The following is a 23,822-nucleotide window of genomic DNA, read 5'->3' as shown; positions in this document are numbered from 1 at the left end:
GGCAAGACCCCCCGAGCCATGACTTTAATACGGCAAATTACTCCAGAGGTATTTGTCACCTGAGGACGATTAGGGGAATTAGGATTTAGAGTTGACGTCCAATTTGGAGAGCAAAGTGTGTTAAGGTTTAGCCAGGCAGAATGAGTGGCACACACATTGGACACTAATTACAACGGACCCGTAGAGTTCTGTCCTTCTTTGCCCATTGGAGTCTATGTTGAGTCACATTAAAGCCAAGAGTTGTCATTTGGAATCAGATTACAAGCTACAGCTTGTAGACAAAATAACATGTTATAACAGTTCTTGAGAAACTTTGAAATTTGTAAAATAAGATAAAATCACTGTAACAAATGCTGCTACAAAAGTGCTGACCCTCATATTCTGCCATTTATCTGTTCTCACGTTTTCAGAATATTAAAAACACAGTTATTTTGACCATTTCACCTAAAGTGTGGGCACAGGTATAGTGACCTTTAAGTTATTGCTTAAAGGGACAGTTCATCCCAAAATCTCAAAGACTATTTTATTTTAGATTTTGGGGTGTCCCTTTAAGTATTTACAGTAATGACACACCTTAATCTTCACTTGCACAGCTAGCTGCCCGTGCGGGTCCAACCGTTAATTTGATAATTTCTTGCCAAAAACTACAGCATGGAGTCAAACTCCACAACAATGGTGTTGAAAATGACCAGTTATGTGATGCAAGAACGAGGCACTGCAAGGTAAACCTAGAAAGTAAACAGGGACCCTTAGCTCTCATCGAACGCTACACTCAATAACCTTATGGCAGAGTGTAAAAGAAAGACATTCAACTAACAATTTGGGTTGTTTTCCCAGTACGATAACAAATCCAAACATGAAGCCAAATCCATGCAGGAATGTCATAAAAGCAACGAGCTAATCTGAGCCCGAGTCAAGTCAGAGACCATTACAATCAATGCAATGAAACATTTGTACCGGGACCCGAAAACTGCTGTTGAGTCATGGTCCCCGAGCAATTTGACAGAGCTTGAGTATAGTTTTGCACAGAATGTTGGGGAAAAAATTGTCCAGATGTTCAAAACCTACATGTCATGTCGTTCGATATTCGTCAAAACATTTTTGACGAAAATAATCTACGCAGATATTTGTTTGTTTTACGTAGTTATCAAAAAACCCTTTGAAACCCTCAACACCTCAAATACTTTACTTTCATTTGACAATGAAACGTGAAAGTTTAAGGAGAAGTCAATGCCTTTTACAAGTTGTATGATCGGTGTATACTGAAGACATATGAAGCATGGTTTAAATAATAAACAAGGCAGTCAGATATTAATAGATCTGTCCTACATTGTAGACTTCAATGACTCTCAGAGTTCTTGGAAGACTCCTGAATACATATTTTTAGCTCACCCTTCAGGCAGACGCCACAAACAAAATATCCTGTATGTAAAAGATTTAAAAAAAAGTGGACTCAGCATTATGTTTCCCGTCGGACAACTCAAATAGTGACACGGCTTCTGACGAGTCCAGAAAGTGGCGTGATATATTGGTGACACAGTCGGCCTGTCCTCCCGACTGCTGTGGTGGCTTTAACAGCCAAAGTCTCTCTGAGTATCACTTACTCCACGCAGCTACTCGCAAGGGACGGAGAGGCCAGGCCGGATTCCACCGTGAGTCCCTGGATATTAGTTTCATATCACAGATAACACACAAACACAAAGGAGAGAAAGAGCCAGCCGGGGAGGAGAACAAGGGTCAGGGACAGAGAGGGGGGCGGGGGGGGGACGCACACCAAATATGGTGAAATAACAACATTAAAGCAGAATCAAGACAGTACATCACGCCTTCAACAGGCATCGGATATTTGACAAGTGGCACGCGTTTCCCTTCTAGTCTACAGCTTTCCAAGAGCCAAGTTCAGAACGTATTAGGCTCTAATAAATTACACTTTAATTGAATTTAAATTAAATAAACACATTTCTAGCTAAGCGTTCCATATTAAGACTTAATCACTATCCTGAGAGGACAGGTCAAGCTCGTTTTTAGGTCATGTGTTTCATGAATCAGCTTGTGTGTGCACTTTTATTTGTTGAGTGACCTAAACAATATTAATTGTAGCATTGTATTTTCTTTTTAAATTTCATATGCAAACTTGACATATTGATGGTCAGAATGGTATCTCTCCACACACAAAAAGACAAACAGGAACAGTGTCAACAGGGAAATGGTGTCAAAAAGTGGAACCGCTACAGAGATGGAGATAACGAGCTGTGAGCGGCAGGACAGCCAGTTATGACTTCACTCGCCTGGCTCTGGGATGGGAACAAATGGAGCCTCGCTGGGTAATTAAGAGACACCCAGGCCTCACTGGGCTATGCCAGGCAAACGGGAGAGAGGCAGCAGAAAGGGAAAGAGGGATTGAGAATGCAACCCTATTGTGTTTCATGGAGGGATTTGGACAGTGAGGCACTGGTCTTGCGATCTGTCCTAAGGCCATGCTTTAGGCTCCGGTTACAACACCTGCCTCCAGCCACCCCCGTCCAGCCCGACCCCCTCCCCGCTGTAAAATGAGTTATCATATCAGACTCCTGCATTATGGAAATGTCCCTGTGCAAGGAAATGTGTGGGAAAGAACCATTTTTTTTAATAGGCCATGCTAATTGCGAGCAGTCCCGCCCCGGCGATGTCATGACAGTGTTTATATGTGTAGCAAGGGTGAGGAGCAGGTGACACTGGCAGGACGGGGCGGACTCGGTTTCCGCTGATGTAATTGTGCCTGATTGAGCGGTTCATTGGATCACCGTGTTTGCAGTTAGGTCATTGCCTTCATGTGGTTGTCCTGAGCTGCAGTCGCATAATGACCGTCTAGTTCTAGAGGTGATTTCATACTGATTACTGTGTGTGTGTGTGTGTCTTCTTAGCAACACATAAGCATAAAAAACAAAAACTGCTCCTTAATGTTATGTAGTGTTGTTACTTACATCTTGCAAAAGAGATTTTTAATCTCAATGGGACGACCTGGTTAAATAAAGGTTTTAAAAAAATAAAAAAATAGTAATAATTATTATTTTTTTCAAACGTATTCGGTTCATCATGCCGAACCGTGAGCCTCGTACCGAACGGTTCAATACGAATACGCGTACCGTTACACCCCTAATATTTATGTCTTCAGCAGAGACAGTATTTTTAGCAGGAAACGTGGATGGATTCTTGGTTGACTTTCTCACCCTCCCATGGTGGCTCCTCTGTCTCCCAATGGAGTTACGGCCCGTCTATCTATGTGCATACTCAGGACACTATACATGTACTCACACATATTTGCAGAGCATATATATATATATATATATATATATATATATATATATATATATATATATAGAATCATATATCTGCCTCACAGGATAAAAGACGTTATCTTATCTCATCCAAAGGAAAGATACCGTAATTCTCCTAGAGCTTCCGTTTCCTTTGATATGCTTTATGTGTTGCCTCTGACTTGAAAATGAAAAGAAAGAGAAATCAGAAAGATAATTAACCGTAAGTCCGTTTCTGCTTGACTTTCCTAGATGTGGATCTGTTGGTTTGTAAGCACCAGGGTCCGTCGTGCTGCACCCGGAAGATGGAGGAGAGCTACCAGCTGGCTGTGAAAAGGGAAACCCTCCACAACATTCAGTCGTACAGCTACGAGTTGGAGCACCTCATCTCCGGCCACTCGGATGCCTTCCAGGGTAAGTGCTGGGACTTGAGGGTGCCAGGCTCTTTTAAAAAACTTGACCCAGCTTCATGCTGACCTGAACCTGAACTTGTGCACCCGTTTTGAATCCAAATGCAGCAATAAAAAACAACCCAAAAAACATTTGTTTTCTTTCTTCCAAAGAATATTTATTTATCCAGTGTTTGGTGGAAAAAAAGAACGTTTTTAATTCGGTTCCCCCAGGGTCACGGAAGCTGGCGTGCAGGAAAATGTGCAGTCAGGAACTGGGCAGGGCCCCCCCCCCCTTCTTCTGTAGGTTTGGCAGCAAAAGTGCTGTGAAGAGGGTTCACTGAGGGTAAGCGGGGGGGAAAAGAGGGTACAGAGGCCTTTTACTCAGACTTTAGCATTTGGTGGATGATGGTCTGCTTTGTCATTATCGAATCCTGCTCTCAGGACAAAACAATTACTGGAACCCTTGAACACATTACAGTCGTTTTGGGAAGTGAAAGAGTGCACAGTAATTTGTTTGGTTTGCTTGTTTGGTTTGTATTTTTTCTTTTTTGTTGTTGTCGCAATGCCTCTTTGGTAGCCTGGTCAGTTCAGATGTCTGAGTTCCGGATAAACAAAGCCCTGCTGTAGATACAAAGCCTGTTTCGACTGGGTCTTTTGCCTGCCAAAGGGTTTTGTACTACGCCCAGCTGAATCAAGCCGTGCACTAGTTGCCCAAGCTTGTCCTTCCTCTTCCCCTAGTGATTGCAGTGTCGTTTAAAATTGTACAATTTCCGAAATAGACCCAAGTTCTCCCTCCCGGAAAACTCCAAACACCATCCCACAGGGAAGGAGACCTGCTCTGGATGTTTTTTAAGCGTTACAGGAATTTATGGTACCATGCAATCATTTTTATAAAACAATGGACTGCTTGGACGCCATGTTGGTTAAGTCCCGCTTTATGATGGATGTGGATGTCGCATGATATGTGAACAAATGATGTAATAGAGAATGAAACGGGCTAGTGGAACATTCATGGAAATAATTAGGTTACGGTTGTGTTTCAACTCTAAATGTCATCTGGACAGTATATATTACTGTCACATACTGTTTAATGTTGTAGAACACCGCCGCCATATTCAATTCCAGTCGCTTCCAACATTACGAGTTTGAATGGTGTTTGAATGGTGCTCCTGGTATTTGTCCTTTTCGTCATCGTTTGGATCTTTCCCTTCTTACCTCATGTCTGAGCCCGTCTGGAGAACGAAGATCAGGTGTTCCACATATCCAGAAAAGGCCACGGTGGAAAAATAACAATGGAATAACAATGGGAACTGGAGTACGGTGGTGCCGAAAATGATGATGTCACTACCCCTCAATTTACGAGGCCTTATAAGGACAGTCTCTGTGCTGTCTGAGCGCCTCAAGTGGAATGTGAAGTAGCAAGTGGCTCATATACCGCATGAAGTAATGAGAATATGATTTTGGCCGATGCCCTCGGTGCCGTTATTCACACGCTGGATGGTGGAAAATTGTTTTGTGGGTAGCTTTCTTCTCCTGCGCCCTTTTTTTTTATTCGTACTGTATCTATCCAATTGCACCACACAGAGTTCACCGCTGAGCCAGTTGTCTGGAAAACTCTGCTCTTCTGTTGCTAATCATCTATTTGGTAATCCTCTCATGATGTGGCCACTGTTTTCTCGACAGCTTTCTATCTGTCTGTCGTTCAACTCACACAAAGTCCTATCTGTCTGCGTTGTTTTTTTTTTAACCCACTGTAGCTTCTTCGCTCCAAATCACTCACTGCTGGTTGACAAAGTTTAGCCAAAAGGACGAGCCCATTCGAAAGGAGATGGTGTGTGTGTGTGTTTAAGGAGTGTGTCCGCGTGTGTGTGAGAGTGTTTTCCTTGGCCTGCCTTTGTTTTGACAGGCCTAAAGGCCCTACTGTGCTTTGTCATGTGTGGGAGTTGCCATGTCATGAGTGTGACCCCATAAACACAGACCACATTTCTGAAATAATTGTTTTTATCCGCAAAACGTTCCTGACACTGTGGTAATATATGAAGGAACCGGTTCAATTGTGGGCTGCAAAGACAAAAGTTTACAGCACCAATAATCTTTTGGGATTCTCCAGAGATTGCTGTCCACTTTTACCCTGCTACTGCCACGCCTTAAATCACGCTAGCAGGTTCCATATTTTTGCATAACAACCCCCTTCCCCGAGGTATACCTTCTTCTTCATCTTCCCTCCTTTCAACTTTCCTAAAACCCACACACAGCCCCCCCCCTTAGATCTCCTCTCTCAACCCCAACACACAAACAGGCTGATTCTCCTAATCCATGACGTATGTTGATAGATAGTGACTACTGGTAGGTGTCAACCACAGAGCTAGCTCAGCGCTGGTCCGCACGAGCCAATCTAGAGTAATCTTAGTGGCTGGACAGCTCTCTGTGGCCTCCTGATTGGCCGAGAGAAAGTCGAACAGATGGACTGGTCACTTGAATCTTTGTCTGATTGGCTCTGCCACTAGTTGATCTGAGGAGCTGGAGCCTTACTTTTAGTTAGCTCCAATATGCCCTCATATAAATTACTTGTGCAGCGGTCGCTTGTTGGCAAATTGTTGTGCAGGCAATCCAATTTGCTTGTGTGTACATGACAGGTGGGAGTGATGGGCAGGAGAGTAAATATCTGGGTATACTATACTCGCGCTGCTGGGGAGCAGATGTCAAGGAAATGCTGACACATTTAATCACTAGTGTCACCGATATGAGGGGGACCTGGCCCACAGCTAAAGGCCATGACATCTGTGTTTGTGTGAGTGCGTGTGTGTGTCTGTGTAATGTGGGTGTTCGAGTATTTTGTACGTGTGCATCTTGATTATTCTGTGTGTGTGTGTGTGTGTGTGTGTGTGCATACATGTGTCCCGAAGAATACAATATTGACCACCCTTGCGAGTCACCATGACCACCTCGGGGCTCAAGTTGTCCTCGCGGGAGTTGACAAATGCTTTTCAGAGAGATGTATGCTGCTGGCCTAGATAGCTCCCTATCATCGATGAAAGTGCAGCGCAGTGAACGTTTCAGGTGCCCTTCAAAGGAGGGATGGGGGGGGGGGTTCATTCGAGAAGGAGCGACGGCGAGGGAGAGAGAGAGAGAAAGAGGCCGCGGCAAGGATGGTGCCTTTCCTCATTGAGGCGACATAATTAGCTCCCCACCCCCCCCCCCCCCATCATCCTAGGAGACAGCATATGCACGAGTGTACGAGACAAAGTGATGTAAACCACCACCTGAGGCTCAGGGATACTCGAGGGCCTCAGGCCGAGTTGTGAAAGAAAGACAAGAAACACAACAGAAAGGCCGTAGGGTTTGTTGGTGTATGTCCCGCTAGACTTTCAGTCCCCCCCCCCCCCAATTACCTGCTAGCATACAGTAGACAGTATTCACCATGTCTGTTGCTCCGTGCAACCGTAACCCCAATCCCTCTAGGCACAGAGAGACAGACAAGGATTTCTAGCCTCAAGCCTTATTGTTCGTAAGCCACCGCAGATGAAACTGTTTTGCAAATTCCTCCGCTGTCTTCTCTTTTACTGCCAGGGCCGATCTTCCTGGGTGGCTTACACAGCACACCCTGCGTGAAGGCAACTGTCTTCATGATGAAAATGCTGATGATTTATCTGTGTTTTTGTGTGCAGGCGGCTTCGTCTTCATTATTTTTATCAGACACAAATCCCTCTATCTATATTGCGATCTCTCACTTCTCTGGAAGTTCTCTCACTTATTTTTGCTTGTCATCTTTTTTTTTGGCCCGGTCCTCTCTCACATCATTATCGTTTTTTTCCCTCTCTCTCTCTCTCTCTCTCTCTCTCTCTCTCTCTCTCTCTCTCTCACTTTGCGTCTGCATGTTTTTTTTGCTGTGCAGATGTTTTGACCGACAGGGTTATTGCTCTGGAGGCTGGCGCTTGGACACAGGATGACATCGCGCTGCACCATGAGCTCATGCTCAAATTAGGGAGGATATCCGGAATCCATCCCGACACGTCTCATTTAATCATACAGGGAGGAGGTAGAACGTGTTTATGGACCTAATAGCGAGGGTGAATATATTGCGTATTTGAGTGTGTACGTGTGTCTGTGTGTCCTGAGCGTGTTTATGTTTTATCTACGCCTCTCGAGTCTCCTGAGTAGACATGCCACATGAAGGCAGGATGTGTATGCCTCAGAATTTGCAGGACTCGCTGGGGAAAGGGGGGGGGGGTGACAAAGGGAAGGCAGGAGGTGAGAGGGGAAAAGCTCAAAGCCTCTCGCAGTCATAAAATCACACTCAAAGCTTCCCTAATTACCTCTGCTTTTCATCTGCCCCCCCCCTCACATCAGCATGAATATGTGAGAATCCAGAGAAGAAGGGAGTTGGGCCTGGAGAGACAGAACAGAAAAATGAGACGGAGGGAGGGCTTGTGGTTGAAGACAAAATGTCAGTGTGCACAGGTGTGTTTGAGTATAGTTCTATCAGGTGTGTGTGTGTGTGTGTGTGATCTGGTCTGCCTTTGAAGAATATGCAACAAACAGGTTTGTTGCCCTGTATATATTCACTGTGTACCGCTGCTCTCCCTCCCTCTCCCTCTCCGTCTCTCTCCGTCTGTGGTCCATGCTCGGCCGCCATCGGTTGCTCAACGAGAGCATGCTGGGTCTTTGGTGGGCACGACGCCAGTAGCTTGCGTGTTGGCATGTGCGCTGCAGGGAACCCTCACGTCTCACAGATAACCCGGCTGCCAAGAGTGCGCTCCGCAGAATATATATATATACACCATAAACACAAAAATACATCTCCGTCTTCTTCTTCGCCCCCGAAAGTCTCCCCTCATTTTTCTTCGTCGTTGTTATTTGGCTCCCCGCAAGCCTCTGTCTTCCTCACCAACCACCCATGCTCCCCTAACATTGCGTCCAAAGGCTAAACAAACACGAGGTCTGTGTAGATTAGCTTGCCGCCAGCCGCCACGGCACATCATTTGACGTGGCGTGAAATGAAACTGAGATAAATACCTCTTTATTTATCGCCAACACCGTCTCTTCCCTCACGGGATGACTTTCTGACCCTACTTTGCAAACACTATGAGTGATGCTGCCCTTCAGCTAGCCTCAACAAGCGCTCTCGGTGTAGACTAAGCTCCATCAGTCTCCACTGCGATCGTATGAGCACAATAAGCTTGATGGAAGTTTCTTGGTAATAAGACAAAGTCGCGTCTCCCGGGGCTTGTTCTCTGTCCAAGAGAATTTGGCTTTTCTGGAACACAATCTGTCTGCCTGGCTGATGGGATTTGTGCTCCAGAGCTGCTGATTGGTCCAGCCTGGCCTGTTCCTGTGTCCTGTCTGAGCCTGCCGTCCTTCCCAGAATGATCCCACAAGCCATAAAGTGTGTGTGTGTGTGTGTTTAAGTTTGAGATATAGATCTCTGTGTGCACACATCTCTGTAGATAGCAGCTGGCAGTCAAAATCTTCATCATAAAATGTCTGACAACCAACACAATTAAGAGACTTCTTCCCTTTTTTGGTGTAATTGCCACACATCTACCTTTTTGTGCAGTTTAACTAATGCGATGTTGTCAAGGCAAAGGATTTAATAAGGAAATAAGGTCATGCTGAGAGTAATAGTGGAAGTGTTGTTCATGAGCGTGAGGGAGAGGGGGCGTGCACATCCGAAAACTGGCCAGACTTGCGTGTCTGTGAGGGAGAGCCTTTGGGAGATCAGGGTGTGTAGTTAATATGTGCTTCTGATGCATAAGTGGATGAGCGCCGCGACGTAGACGTCTCTGTGACTCACGCTGTTACTTTCGGCCCAAAGCACGTCGGGAGTTGGCTCTCTGACTCCCGTCCCTCACCTCCGACTCACTTCATCACTCCCCTCGTTCAAGTCGGCCCTCTCTCCTCATTATACGCCCTGTGCCGGACACTCCTCTGCTTCCTCTCCTTCTTCCTCCTCGCCTCTATGGCTCCCAGCACACCATTAAGGAGTCCCCACGGCAGGCTTTACTCACCGATCCCACAGTCGTTCATCCGTTGTGTTCCAGAGAAGGAGGTACAAGAAACGAGAGAAAAAAGGACAGACGAAAAGAAAAGTTCTGACCCTGCATCAGCCGTGTCCTGTTTGTGTGATCCGTGATGGATTATGATATCTGCTGTATCGTCTGCCAAAATGAACAGGCATGGGTCTGCTATTAAATCAACCACAATACAGTCTATCGCCGGCAAACTCTGGAACTAATGATAGACTTTGTGCTTCACAAATATTGTTTGTACATTTATCTTGATTATTTAGTATTTTCCTTTGATTCATTTCAGCCCACAAAATGGATTGAAGCGTTTTTTTGTGTTGTTTTCCATGGCATGAGGATAATGGCTCAGGCCTTATCAAAATGTAGGTTTGGCTCATAATAGAAACGATGCATAAGTGACCCTTCGTATGTTTGATTCATAATAAAGCTGAAATATTTAACCGGGGGCCACGAATACTTTCTTTTCCTTTCCTTTTTTCATGATAACCTGGTGCCCAGTCTCTTTCTCAGTTTCCACTTATATAACGGTTTATTACCATGACAAGGCTTTTTTATTCATCACAAAACCACAGGCAGTTAGTCATCAATGTAGCCTGGTTCTGGAGAAAATGCCTCCATTCTTTTAGATTCACTTGTTAATGTTCCAGTCTGCAGAATAATAAGCCACTGGCAGCTAGTTGACTGTTGCATGAATCTACTTTTTATTCATATTCTTTCTTTCCTGAGTCTTTTTTTTATTGGGTGGGCTTTTTTTTTGTTTTTCTCCAATCTGCAGATCAAAACAATATTTCACAACTAACTCCCTGAATTTAAACACAGAAGTCATTGTAAGATGTGAAAAAGGATATGAACATACATGGGACATGAGTAATGAGTAATGCTGTACTCAAGAGTCAGAACGCTCCTACTTGTTGGTTTTGTTGTTGCTTCCTATGAGTGCAAATACTTGTTTGTGTTCGACACTCTGCTGCTCCTTAGCACGACACTATATCAAAAGAGACACTGTGATTTACACACCAATAAACATAAGAGCAATGAGGGGTCGCTATAGGCCTGTGGCCCCCTCAATGCCAAGGACCAGAGGTGCTGTCCATCAGCCTGTCAACAGTTCCTCCACATCTCCCCTTTATGGCATGAGCCATTTGAACAACCCTCCCTCCCTCAGCCCCCGTGCTCTGTCTCCTCTGTCCCCGTCCTTCTCTCGTCCACTCATTCCCCTGCCTTCGATCATGTTTCCCTACTTAGGCCAGAGCAGAGAGCAGTGCCCCCCCCCCCCCCCCTCTGCCCAATCTCCACCCGAACGCCCCTGGCATCTGTGGAATTGTTTACGTTTCTGAGTTTTGATATAGCTGGGCTGTCCTTTTTAATTCCCCCCCACACACACACACACACACACTCCCCCTCATGTCTCTCTATCAAGCTCATTATCCCACCTGTTAGCCCCCTGATAGGACAAGACAAGCAAATTAGGATTTGGGGGGAGGGGGGGGGAGCAGGGTTTGCTAAAATTTGTGTGTGGGTTAGGCTTGTGGAGTCACAGTGTTTTTGGCAGGAGTTCTTGCTGGTCCAGTTTGCGTGAACAGGATGTCTGCGCACAGATGAGTCATACTCCCACTTTAGACGTTAGACGTATGATTTTACCCCACAAGTATGACGAATCAACCGGAGATGCACAATACCGGTATCGGGTATCGGTGACTATAGGCTGAACTGCTATCGGATGCCATTATTATAATAAATAACAATCCAGTACATATTTTTGTATAATATATTCATCAGTTACATTATGTTTAACAATGTTAAGAAAGCAATGCTAAAGTCAAGCCAGATGTTGCCTTACACATAAAAGAATGATCCCAGTCTCTTCCTCCCAGTGAGACGTATAGCTTATTAATTAAACACTGGTATCGAATCGGTGCTCGGTATCGGCCGATATCCAAAGCCCAGTTCATCGTATCGGGACTGGAAAAAGTCTGATCGGTGCATCCTTGGAATCAACAGATTGATTCATTGACTTATTAATAGTTTATTACCATTAAACTATTGCCTGAAAGGTTAGAGGCGGGGAGATTGTATGACATTGCAGCCCTCCCCTGTAACCAAAGATGACCAGTGCCGAGTGTGAGATTGCCCTATGTACAGTATTTCTACTAATTAAAACAAGGATATGTAATCTACACATGTGTCGCTGTGTCATATATCTGTGTGGTGACCTGTCTGAAACCCAAGCCTGTGGCAGGATTAAAATGCTTCGCCTGAGAAGAAGCCTGATGAGGTCCAGTATAAGGACTGATTGCCAAGATAGGAAGGGCCCACGGCCTCGTGGTGTGAGAACAGTGTCTGCTACCTCATTATCACAATATTACCGCATCTTCCAGCACTCACATATGCACGCCCACCTCCACAGGCCGACATGCATGCACGACATACTGTACATGTACTCTTACTTGCACTTGTTAAAAGGTGCGGTCTCACTTAGAACATAGAAACAGAGAATAAGACAAGGCCAGTGTGTCTTTTTTGATACCACCACCACAAAGAGGCCCAAAAGTCTGACATTTTTAAGTGTTAGTTATACGGGCATTAAATATTATATGTTTAAATAATCTTTAAATATGTTCAAATAACTTTCTACCGCAACAAGTACCACTCTCACTGCTGTAGAACTACGACTACTACTAATCATACAGTACAATCTCTTGTAGACACACTTGCCATGTTGATCTGATGATGACGTGCCACATTGTTGCCTTGGCCTTAAATACCGTGCTCTGGTTCTCTCAGTTAAGCACACACACACACACACATGCATCTCTCTCAGTGTGAGAGTGGCCCGAGAAACCAGGGGGCCGCTGGGTAGCAATGGCGAAAAACACTCGAGCTGGGACTTAAATCACAGAGCATGCCGCCGTGCCTATTTTGACTCCGTTATTGTGGAAGCGTCACCATGGTGACTAATTGTGCCAGTAAAACACTGGGTTGCCATGCAGAATGTAAAGTGGAAATAAGTTCTTATGATTAAACCCGGTGATCTCAGAGACTTGGCTTTGGCATAGCATTGGTGGAAAGATATGGTATAACACCCCATCCCAAAGTCGTAATTCATACTCATGCAAAGGCCTCGTCTGCTTTGACACTGTTGCTTTTTTATCCGTTTGATATCTTGTATCAAACGGATATGCAGAGAAATGCAGAGAGAGAAATGCAGAGAGCGTGTCACATCAGCCCCACAGCGCCGGCCTGTTCATTTAGTCCCGTAGCTTGACAATTATGTGTTTTGAATTTCATCGTTTTTAGGACTTACTTGGAAATTAAAGTTAATTGCTTCATGCAACATAGCCTCAGTCCACCAGGACCTCATTTCCCAAGAGGCTTACCGATGGGAGTGTATGTGAGATGGTAATGCTAGCCACCCACGACTGCGTGTCTGAATGGAGTGCGGTCGAATGTGGATTCAGACACTGTGGTCAGCCGGAAACAATCAAACTCATTTGACTATCATGCGATGGTAGTTAAGGAATCAAAAAGCTGCTGGTTTCTTGTTTTTTTGTTATCACCCTGTTGGAAAGTGCAGAAAAAAAAACACAGCGACTGTTCTGGATTCATCACACAATGAGAAACCGGATACGTTTGAGTGTGGGAGAGAACTTGATGGAGAAGAAAATAACTGATGTCTAAAAAAATAATGAATGAAACAGGGGATCCAGTTTTTTTGTTTGTCAGAGGAAGTGTGGAGAGGACGAAAGGTGGACTCTTGTCCTACATTCAGTATTTTCAGAGGAAGACGTGTTTGAAGTTACAGCCATGGAGAGACAAGGAAGTTCTCCGGACCCAGAGGCCAAATGAATCCAGATGTCCGAGCATGTTCACAAGGTGGAGTCCACTTGTACAGTAGTTGTTTTTCCTCGTTCAAAGGTTCTTCGGTCGCTTCTTTTTATTCCATTTTTCCTGGCGGACTCCCACTCTCTCCCCCCCCCCCCCCCGCCTTTTCTTTTTTTTCTTTCCTCATTCGTGTTCTCGCTCTGTGTCACTCTCTTGGCAAATAAAAATACAATTTTTTAACAAGTACGGAATGTCTTAAAGATTTAATGATCCCGTCAGAAACCCTTTGAAATATGTGCATCCAGTCATGGTGCTCTGGAGAAGTATAAGACAGAACTTTTGAATTTCTTTTTATTTGCCTCCTTGAGAAAACTCCCCCCCCCCCCCCCCACCACCACCACATCTCACAGAGAGTAAGATTAAACCGTGGTATTTCTGAGCATGATCATTTTTATAATAACATTATGCAATGCCGTGTAACCTTAGCCTGTGGGTACATCTTGTGGTGTAAATGTCTGACTGGCAGGCGAGCAGGCCTCAGACCTCACACCGGTACCCACTCTGGGGCCCCACAGGCTGAGGAGACACCGAGGTGGAACTGAAACTATCACTTCTCGACAAATCAAATGCAATTTTATTTTCTTCTGTTTGTCATGCTCTCCATGGCCTGCCTCTAGTGACTCCTTCTGACTGCTAGTCAGACTGCAGCTTGTCGCCCTTCACTTTGCAGTAATAATCCCGAACAGACCATTACTTGCCGTGTCTGTCGGCCTTATTTCCGTCACACGCGGCCACGCTCTCCAAAGCCCAGCGAATGGGCCGCAACTTTGAATGCTATGTGAGCGGGAGCAGCTCTGATCACGGTGATGGAGCTTTCTGCTGCATCGCACACGAGTTGTGCCTTTTGCTGGCCGGTGGGGAGTCCCCGTGTGTCACAGACAGCGGTCATATTAGTGCAGCTGTTGAGGAGGACATGACTGTTGTTATCCTTCTGTCTGTGTGCTGGGAGGGGCTGCACGCACACACAGGCACACACACACACACACACACACACACACACACACACACACTCATTTGGTAACGATCACTGTGCTGAAATAGATTCACTACGCGAAAGGTCCTTTTATGAATGAATATGTTAGTGTTAACGTCAAGCAAGCGTATTTTTAAAAAACTACATGATTGACTAAATTTGGTTGGCAGTCAGCACATGCAGAATTGTGACACACTGTGGGCTTATCCTTGGTTTTTTAATTTCATGGATGTGTGTGTATGTTGGGGGGGTGGGGTGGCATTGGCGCCCTCACTCTCCTGTCTCAATTTCTGTACAGTTGCTACTGCTCCTTCATGTCCTGTCATGCTTTTAAGCTGACATCACACCCCAGAGGAGAGTGTTGTGTCCAGGACAGAGGACACACACACATACATACATACAAACGCACACACATACACACGCGCGCACACACTAACACTAAACAAGGCATTTTTTTACTTTTACGTCCGTGTTTTCGACCCCGTTCAACCCCTTTCACAATGTGTTTCAATTATCATGAAGGTTAGGCGTAACATTTTGGTCACTTTAAAATGTATTTTCTCTTCAGCGTTGGGTTGTACTTAGCTCCACCCTCCCGTGTCACTTCAAAAAAACAACACGGCAATGGCCAAAAAACATGACGGCGACGGCCAAAATGCTGAACAGGAGGCTTTAAAACGGCCGTCCAGAAGCTAATGGGTGACGTCACGGTGACTACGTCCACTTCTTATATACAGTGCTTGAAATAGTGATTGAGAGCATCAACTCATGTTTGAAATGTTAACTGAGGGTAATAAATTGAGTGAGAAGTTCGGTCATTTTCTCAAAGGCCAGTAGAAAAAATACAGTTTCAGGCTGTTCGGCATTGGCTTTACTTTTCAAACTGGGATGTTGCCCCTTTGTAACAATCAAGATCGCCCATTTTTCTGTTTCTATGGGATCATTTCTGATCAAAGTAATAGTTACATCATTTTCTAGTAGACTAAAAATGGGAGAGAAAATGGCAAGGGAAGAGAGTCAAACAGTTTTTCCAAATTTCATTTATTTCCCTCCCCGCCCTTGCTCTACCCTCTGTCGTTCTGTCTCTCCGCTCTGTTACAGTACCTTGCTTAGCAAGAAGTGGCACTTCATTGGCACTAATCTCTGCCTCTGCACTGACATCACTGATTGCTTTCCAACTTCATTTGCTCTCCGGGAAATGACATAAGAACTGGATGACTCAACTGGTGTGTGTGTGTGTGTGTGTGTGTGTGTGTGTGTGTGTGTGTGTGTGCGGTGGGCTGGTGGCATGTCAAACATTGCTGTAAAATCTGGAATTTACAGTGTTTACAATTTAGCAGAGAAAACTGATTGCAGTTGCCTGCGACTCATAGCAGGGTTCAAAACAGATACATCCGTGCACCAAGTAGATCCCGTAAGAAGAATGTTTATTGCTGTGTAATTGCTGTGTAGCACCATCCTAAACACCCACAGTGCACTTACAGGCATGTATGCTGGTAGCATATCAATATAAAATACAAAGCCTGGTCCTTGAAACGTTACACAGCAATACAAATCATTCTAAGCTATTTGTTGTGTGGATACATTTTTTATTTTATTCCATCCAGTGTGTCTTTCTCATGATTTCTAATTTTACTCTGTCTTTCTCTCTGTCTTTGTCTCTCTCGGTAGACAGACAGGGACTGTCTTCTTAAGACAAACTTATTGGGGTGATGACTTCATGCACAATCATATCCAACAGCATTATAGGGAAACATAGGGGTTTGGATACGCGTTTGCATTTCGGATGCCTTCCCCATGCATTTCACGTCGTCAATGATTTTCAATATTCCTCTGACATAAAATGTCATCTGCCCAGGTCTTTTCTACATCTTATCTCTGTGTTTCTCTTTTGCTCTCCTTGCAGACATGTTCCAGTACCTTCTATCCTTCTCTCAGGGCCACCTGAGTTCTCTGTTGGAGGGAACCTACTCCTCCGTGTCCCGCCAGGCCCTCCCCAACGTCAACCAGCTCTTCTCCTCCCTCTCCCTCTACCTCCGCGGGGCCAACGTCTCCGTCGAGGCCTCAATCCACCACTTTTTCAACGACCTCTTCCCGCTCGTCTACACGCGGCTCATCAATCCCGGGCTAGAAAGCAGCATGACGATGGGCAGCGAAATGGACGACTGTCTCCGCATGATCAGGCAGGACGTCAACCCCTTCGGGCCTCATCCAGCCGTCATGGCCCAGGAGCTGGCCGGGGCACTGGGAGCCGGGAGACAACTGGGCCTGGCCCTGGAGGAGGGTCTGGAAGTGATGAACGCCACCGAACACGTCGGCATGAGCAAAGAGTGCGTGAAGGGCCTGGTGAAGATGGTGTACTGCTCCCACTGCAGAGGTTTGACGCTCATCAAGCCCTGTGTGGGCTACTGTCTGAACGTGATGCGAGGCTGCCTGGCCAGCGTGTCCGAGCTGGATCAGCCTTGGAGGCGGTACACCAGCCTGTTGGAGCAGCTAACCCACGCCATGGCCGGGCACCACAGTCTGGAACTTGCCCTGCTCGGGGTCAGGGGGCACGTTAACGAGGCCCTGCTCTACGCACAGCTCCATGGTCCACTCATTACGGCCACAGTAAGTCACGCACTACATCAGCAGCTTTCGATGGCACGTGCAAAAATGCCTCCAAACCTTTTTTGTTTAACTTCTTTGCTTTATACATATACTTTGGCAATATTCAATGTATTGATTGGAAAGGTTTCGCGGGCTGCTTGTGGGTTATGAACTAGTTTTTTTCACCAGTGCAACAAAGAATCCTGCACACAGCATTAATGTTTGCACAGTGTTTTAAACTATTCAGAGAAAAATAATATTTATACAAAAAAAAAGTTCAGCCGCCTTTAATAAAGAAAGGCTGGAGAAGGACTAATTTTGGCAAAATGGCACGGCAGCTAAAAGTCACCGTTGTTGTTTAGGATCTGACTGTGGGCGGATATTATGAATTCCTCATTGACTATGATGAAAATAATAAAAGTAGTGGTTAAAATGGGGACCGGGTGCACTTGCATGCTGTGAGTATTACCATGTGCCTCATGCTATATATGATTTTGAGCTAGATGTTCACAACACAGAGGGTTCCATGGATGACTGCCAGACATTTCCTAAAACTGAACAGTGCAGTGAAATCGAGAGTTCATATTCTGCTTTGTTCAGCAACGTATCTTCGATTCATATTCTTGTTCACAGCAAGCCTTTAAACTACACTGAATAAACAAAAAATCCGTTTAGAGATGGCTGTAAAAGTCAATATTAAATCTTTGTGACAGTGTCCTCGTCTCACACTTATCCCTGCATACAGGTAATATATAGTAGGCCGAGTACTAGTTCTGTTTGCATGTCATTTGCTTTATTTGAGAGACCCTCTGAAATCAGCTTTTCCTGTGAATACAGTACACCGTGTTCTCTATCTTCACATTTTCAGCAATGCCCTTCTTCCTCTATGGAAGGTGGGGTCGTGCATGTGGGTGTACGGTAACGTGAGTCATACACCGAGGAGCAGAAGGTGATTAGCAGAGATTTATGTGCATCATCAAGAGGACCATAACAAATGTATCACTTGCATTCAGTCCCCATTGCATCTCCCCCTCTCCCTTAACGTTTAGGCATGGTTGTGGATACAGTGCATGCACATACAGTGGAATCTATAAGAGCACTTACACATGTCTCTCCCCCCCTGGGCACGAGCTGGAGAGTTCTGGACATCATAGTTCCACTACCTTTAGTGGGCCCCCTTGCAGTTCTGAGTAGGTGGCTGGACTTGACTTTGGCGAGTTGTGGGAAAGATCTGTGTTATTTATTTATTTTATTCTCCCAGTCTGTGTCTCGATTATCCTCGTCCCCACCTCTCTCCATGACGGGTTACAGATATTTTTTATATATCCTTTCAACACCTTGAGCTACTCTGTTGAACTCTGTGATGAACTGTGTTGAATATGGGATCAGGAAAAATGAAGACCAATACTTTAAATGTTGATAGGGTAAGGCCTATTTACGGTGCAGTTGTTCCCTAATCTTTAATGGGACCACTTGTTGACAAGTCTACACTGAATCTGTTTCCAGAAACGGAATTAAACGGTAAGACAACACCATAGAAGCCATAATGTGCAAGCTGTTAGTTGATTCAACTTTGACTTGGCTTTTTAGTTTGACTTAATAGACAGTGCAGTCTTCCAATGAACTCGTCAATTAGTCGAGTGATTACCCCTGAGCGTTTCGCAGAACTACGGTGGCCTTCAAGTCACAAATAATGCAAATGACCCTCTCCAGAGCAAGTGTTTGGTTTGTCCGATCTGGGCTACTGTAGAAACATGGCGGTGCAATATGGCGAGCTACATGAAGAGGACATCGTTCTTAGTTTCAGGTGGTTATACACTCAGGTCAACACATTTCTGAATATTATGTTCCTTTTCTGCTAATAGATCCCCCGAAAACCTACACACTGGTCCAGACAAAATGAATATCATCCCTCCATCCAACTTCTGGCAAGCAAACAAGCAGACCCCTAGCCCCTGGTATTACTAACTGTAATGCAATTACAGAATTTCAAGTTCCCTTACATTACTCATTACTGAAAGAAAAGTAATCACATTACTGTACTTAACCGAAAGAAATGCCTGCCTGGAAGGTGGGAAAATATATTTAGACATGCAATTCGGAAAGTGGTTGGCAGGAACATCAAAATGTAAGTAATTTGTAGTTCATGGCCTTCAACATGCAAAGCACTGGTGTGGTCCCATTAAACACACACACACACACACACATCCAAATGCGTAGACACTTACTGTACACACACAGACATGCATGTGCAGACAGAGGAGGGTTGGTTGCCAGGCTTAAAGACTGACCTCATACAGCTATGCAGAGAGAGAGAGAGAGACGCAGCTTGTGTTTCATGTGTGTATGTACGCATGTGTGTGTGTGTGTGTGTGTGCCTGCTTGGTATTCATGGGGTGACAGGCAAGCCTGGAGCAGGGAGCCCGGCGCGGGGACAAATGGGATGGAATTGAAAGGATTCCAGCTAGGCCATACAAACTAGATCCAGCCAGCTGGAAAAAAAAAGAAGGGTCAAGAGAATTGTTGCAGGAAAAGGAGGTGGCCCCCAGTCGGACACTGGTGGCTCCCGTTTGCTGCGCTCTCGACGCTTCACGCAGGCTAGAGGGCAAACATGAGCACGCACGTTTACTCATTCACTTTAGGCGCTCAGACACACACACGTAGCCACACACAGAATAACACACAAGTTCTATTGGCATGTATTACCTGGAACCTATGGCCCTTTTAAAATCGCAGTCTGTTTTTATAAAGCCGCGGTGGCCTGTCAAGGAAAGCCGTAAAGTCTCCAGTGCACAACTACTGTGTCAGCGTAGCCGCCTTCACCCTTACACCTCCATATATACCAACCCCTCTCCCAGATGAATTCTCAATTTGAAACACCTTTTTTTGTTATTTTCATACATATTATCCCTACTATCTTACTGCAGAGCAAAAACAAAGTGCACAAACAAAGTGCAAATACCTTGCTTGACCTACTGTTAGTACTTGCACTCTATGTGTGAAGTCGAGAACAAAGAAGTAACTCTTTTGTAACTTTTATGCCGAGTCCGAATATTATATAGAGTTGTTATTAAAGGAATTATTGTGACTGTGTGGTTTTACACTGGGATATTATCCCAAACCATTTTGTGGTTGCGCTCTCTCTCTCTCTCTCTCTCTCTCTCTCTCTCTCTCTCTCTCTCTCTCTCTCTCTCTCACTTAGAGCACTGCAGACTACAGAGTCTGCACTATATGCTGCAGTACGTCATAGGGTAGGACCCGGGTCATAACACATATATATATACTGTACATATACACACACTTACCACCACACCGTGTGCAGGTATCAGGTTTTTAGAAGTCCTGCAAGGAGCCTGGATGTGCGGCCCACCCTGTGACAATACCAGCGGCGCGCGTAAGCGTGAAAGGCAGCCATTGATAGTCATGTGGGGCAGCAAGAGGATAGATTCTGTTTGAACACATTCCTGCTCTTATTGAGATGGCGCGCGATCGTGGGGCGGAGGGAAGTGGTTTTGGTTATGGATATTGGGCGGGGGGGGGGGGGGGCTGAATTATGTTGAGTAGACACAATTAAGCGAAAAATATCCTGTAAAAGTGGCCGCTCTTATTGGGCCCCTGTGCCAATGGTAGCCCCCGATGTTAAGTGAGGGGCTTTCTCCCTCTGAATGCTGCCCTGTTGAATTCACATTCGAGTTTCTCCCTCAACCGTGCCGGAGAGGCCGCAGGCTGCTGCTTATTGACACGGCCATAAAAAATGATATGGCTCATATGACCTAGAGGGGAACTTTATGTCTTCTGCTTGCCAAAGATGAGTAGACTTTAAATCGCCTACACACAGAAGCATGCGTTCACTCACACCGTCACGCCCTCACTCGTTCATTCACTCTGAGAGCTTCATAGTCTGCTCATGAGAAAATAGTCGCCGTGGTCCAGATTAGAGCAGTTTATATGCAGGTCTACCTTATCCGCTTGCTGGTTTTACCCCAGCTTCTCATTACAGTCGTATGGAGGAATGGTAATAGCAGCCTGGGCCTGTAGATAATGGAAACAAGGGCCAGTGGCATGACTGGAAGCTTTCCATTCACCACGGCGGCACCTCAACAGACTGCAGGGGCTTACATTCTTCTGCTCCATCCCACAATAAGATGGAATATCGTTGGTGTGAAAACAAACTTTTTATTTTTGCTTTCCCAATCCCACCTCTGCAACCTTGTGTTTTATATGATGCAATATGATAATGTACAGTGAACAATGTGCACCACCAGATATTTCTGCCGTACCGTTAACACTGTGTCAGGCCAGTGTGGGCAATGTAATACACAGTTTACCAATATGTTTTCCAGAAACTGTAAATAAATAAATATAAAGGGGAAGGAAATTGAGGTATTCATAACTGTATGCATAAAATATATGACCACTTAACAGCTGTACTTAAATCTATTCGACATCAAGATTACAAGCATTAATAAAGAGCTAAGTTAAAGACATTACATGCCCTTACAGATAGATCAAGATTTGTTTTAATCTTTACTAATCTGTTTAAATGAGTTCTCCCCAGATGATTTAAGTGGGGAAGACCAGAGGAAATAGAGTAACCAGATATTTGTCAGAATTACTGACAAAACTACCGGTACTTGTAGGCGATAGCATAGCTGAATGCTGCTGACGTCTTACCAGTTATCGTTGTGAAAGGTTCAGGGACATTGCATTCCTGCAGTTTTAACGTCGATCAATTGCGTATTGTATCATTGTGTTGACATGCAATGTGATGTGTAATTGAATTCACGTTTTACATTTTGTACTTGAGATACATTCTGACGTCAGCTGCTGAGCCCACCTCTGGAGGTCACCTGATCTAAAAGGATTCGCTGCGCAGCCTCAAGCCTTCACACGCGGTGTGCTTTCTGTATCTGTAATATTTGAGGCCGTTAGCAGAATGGAGCTGACGCAAAATGCGCTCATGGCCCAATCTGTACGCTTCAGCCCATGTTTCTGAGTTGGGTGCGCCTTTGGTACGGTGTCCAACCCTCAAGCTGACTGACTGACTCAGCATTCCATTAGCTAATGATGGGGGGGGGTGCAGCCTCTCTTCTCCTCAGCCACTCATGTGCCTCTTTTCCAGCTCCTCTTCCCTCTTTTAGCGTTTGCCTTGCTGCTGATAATACGCTGCAGCCCTCAACACCACGAGCGAAATCCTGCATTTCTGAAAAAAGCCAAGATGTAAAAGTCAGCAATCGCCATGCCGATTGATTGCTGGGCCAATGCATTTGGATGTGACCATGAAGCAGTGGTCCTTGGTATATTATTTCCCCTCTGTAAGCCATGACTGGGGATTGGTGGAATCGTATAATTATAGAAATGATGTAATTTCTCAGATGTGCAGTTGATTATAAGGTGATGACATGTTCACAGAGAGGGGGAGACTAAACCATGTGGGGCTTTCCTTCAGAGCATGCCGTCTGCTTCTCAGATTGGCTGTTTCACACGGGAGGTAGAGAGACGACAAGGAAAAGAAAATAGGGCTGACAAGAGTACAAATATGTTAATCAGACCTGAATCTGATTTGAGCAGTGAATTTAAATTGTGACGGAGAACGTGCCGTGACATGACGAGGAGTTTGTGCCTCTTTGTCTGTTGTCTTGTAAATCAGGACACCTCAGTATGTAATATTGCTTCTGTCCACTTTAAGGAGTTTCACGATCACACAACTCGTTCAGGAAAAAAAAAAACATCTCTGGGATTGTTTGATCCGATTCTTTTTGACCATTTGTTTCTAGTTAATGGTTCATCTAGATTAAATGTGGTGTTCATACCACCATTGCGTCAGCACCCCCTGACCACATGGTATTTTTCCTCTTCTGTGAGCCCTCCTTTAATGTTTTAAATAGCCCCTGCCATCCCATGTGCGTCCTCATATTCCCAACATCCTCACTTGATGCTTGGATGCACACATGGCCTTCTGTTTCAGCACCTTCAGACGGGAGCTAGCTGGCGTTCTAACATCAGGCAGGTGCTGCTGTGACGTTAACCCGAATCTGTGTTATGATTTTCGTGGTATAGTTGCGGGTTCACTGGAAGCCTTCAAAAGGACACGTGGACTCTCAAAGTTTCTGTCCGCCGGCTCCTTTTCTTCGCACGAGCGCGTCTTGACCCAACATAACGTAGACACAGACGAGATGAACTCACTTGAACTTCCTCTGTCTCTCGTCTTTTTTTCCCCTCCATCTCTGCGGTGCAACACCACTTGAATCCTCCCGAGACATGTCGCCACATTTTGCGTCTGTAATTCTCGGGAATTTGTTTACGAGGATGGACGAACGTCGTAAACAAACTCCAAAGCGACACCCGTATTTATAAGGGGCCTCTCATTTTTTAGATCATCTGCGAGCGATTTAATCAGGGTAAACAAGCCCCAATGTGGAGTGTGAAATTCAATGTTCTCTTCCCCCCCCCAATTGGAATCTCAAGGACGTTTCCCCGTGATATACGAGTGACTGAGTCTCTCTTTAATTAGCACTGACATCATTCGGATAAGAGGGTGAGAAACAGATGGGGAGGGGAGTGATTGACAGAGGCTGCAGAGTGAAGCACTGCCGAGAAAGATGGAGGCAAAGTGATTTAGGAAGAATAAAGGGAGACCTTAAATAGACGGCAAAGAACAATT

General features: G+C 45.1%; 1 protein-coding gene across 3 annotated transcripts in view; it reads left to right on the top strand.

The window, feature by feature from the left end:
• The window catches only part of gpc5c (glypican 5c), an 88,181-nt gene that overhangs the window by 5,071 nt on the left and 59,288 nt on the right, over positions 1 to 23,822 (top strand). For all 3 annotated transcript variants that reach the window (XM_079285430.1, XM_079285429.1, XM_079285431.1), the window contains exons 2-3: positions 3,549 to 3,710; positions 16,476 to 17,179. In XM_079285430.1, the coding sequence (XP_079141556.1) occupies positions 3,549 to 3,710; positions 16,476 to 17,179 (866 nt within the window). The remainder of the gene's footprint in view (positions 1 to 3,548; positions 3,711 to 16,475; positions 17,180 to 23,822) is intronic.

This window comes from Melanostigma gelatinosum (genome assembly GCF_949748355.1).
Source record: "Melanostigma gelatinosum genome assembly, chromosome: 15".
Taxonomy (NCBI): Eukaryota; Metazoa; Chordata; class Actinopteri; order Perciformes; family Zoarcidae; genus Melanostigma; species Melanostigma gelatinosum.
The sequence above is the reverse complement of the archived record's forward strand: the minus strand, read 5'-3'. Positions and strand labels throughout refer to the sequence as shown.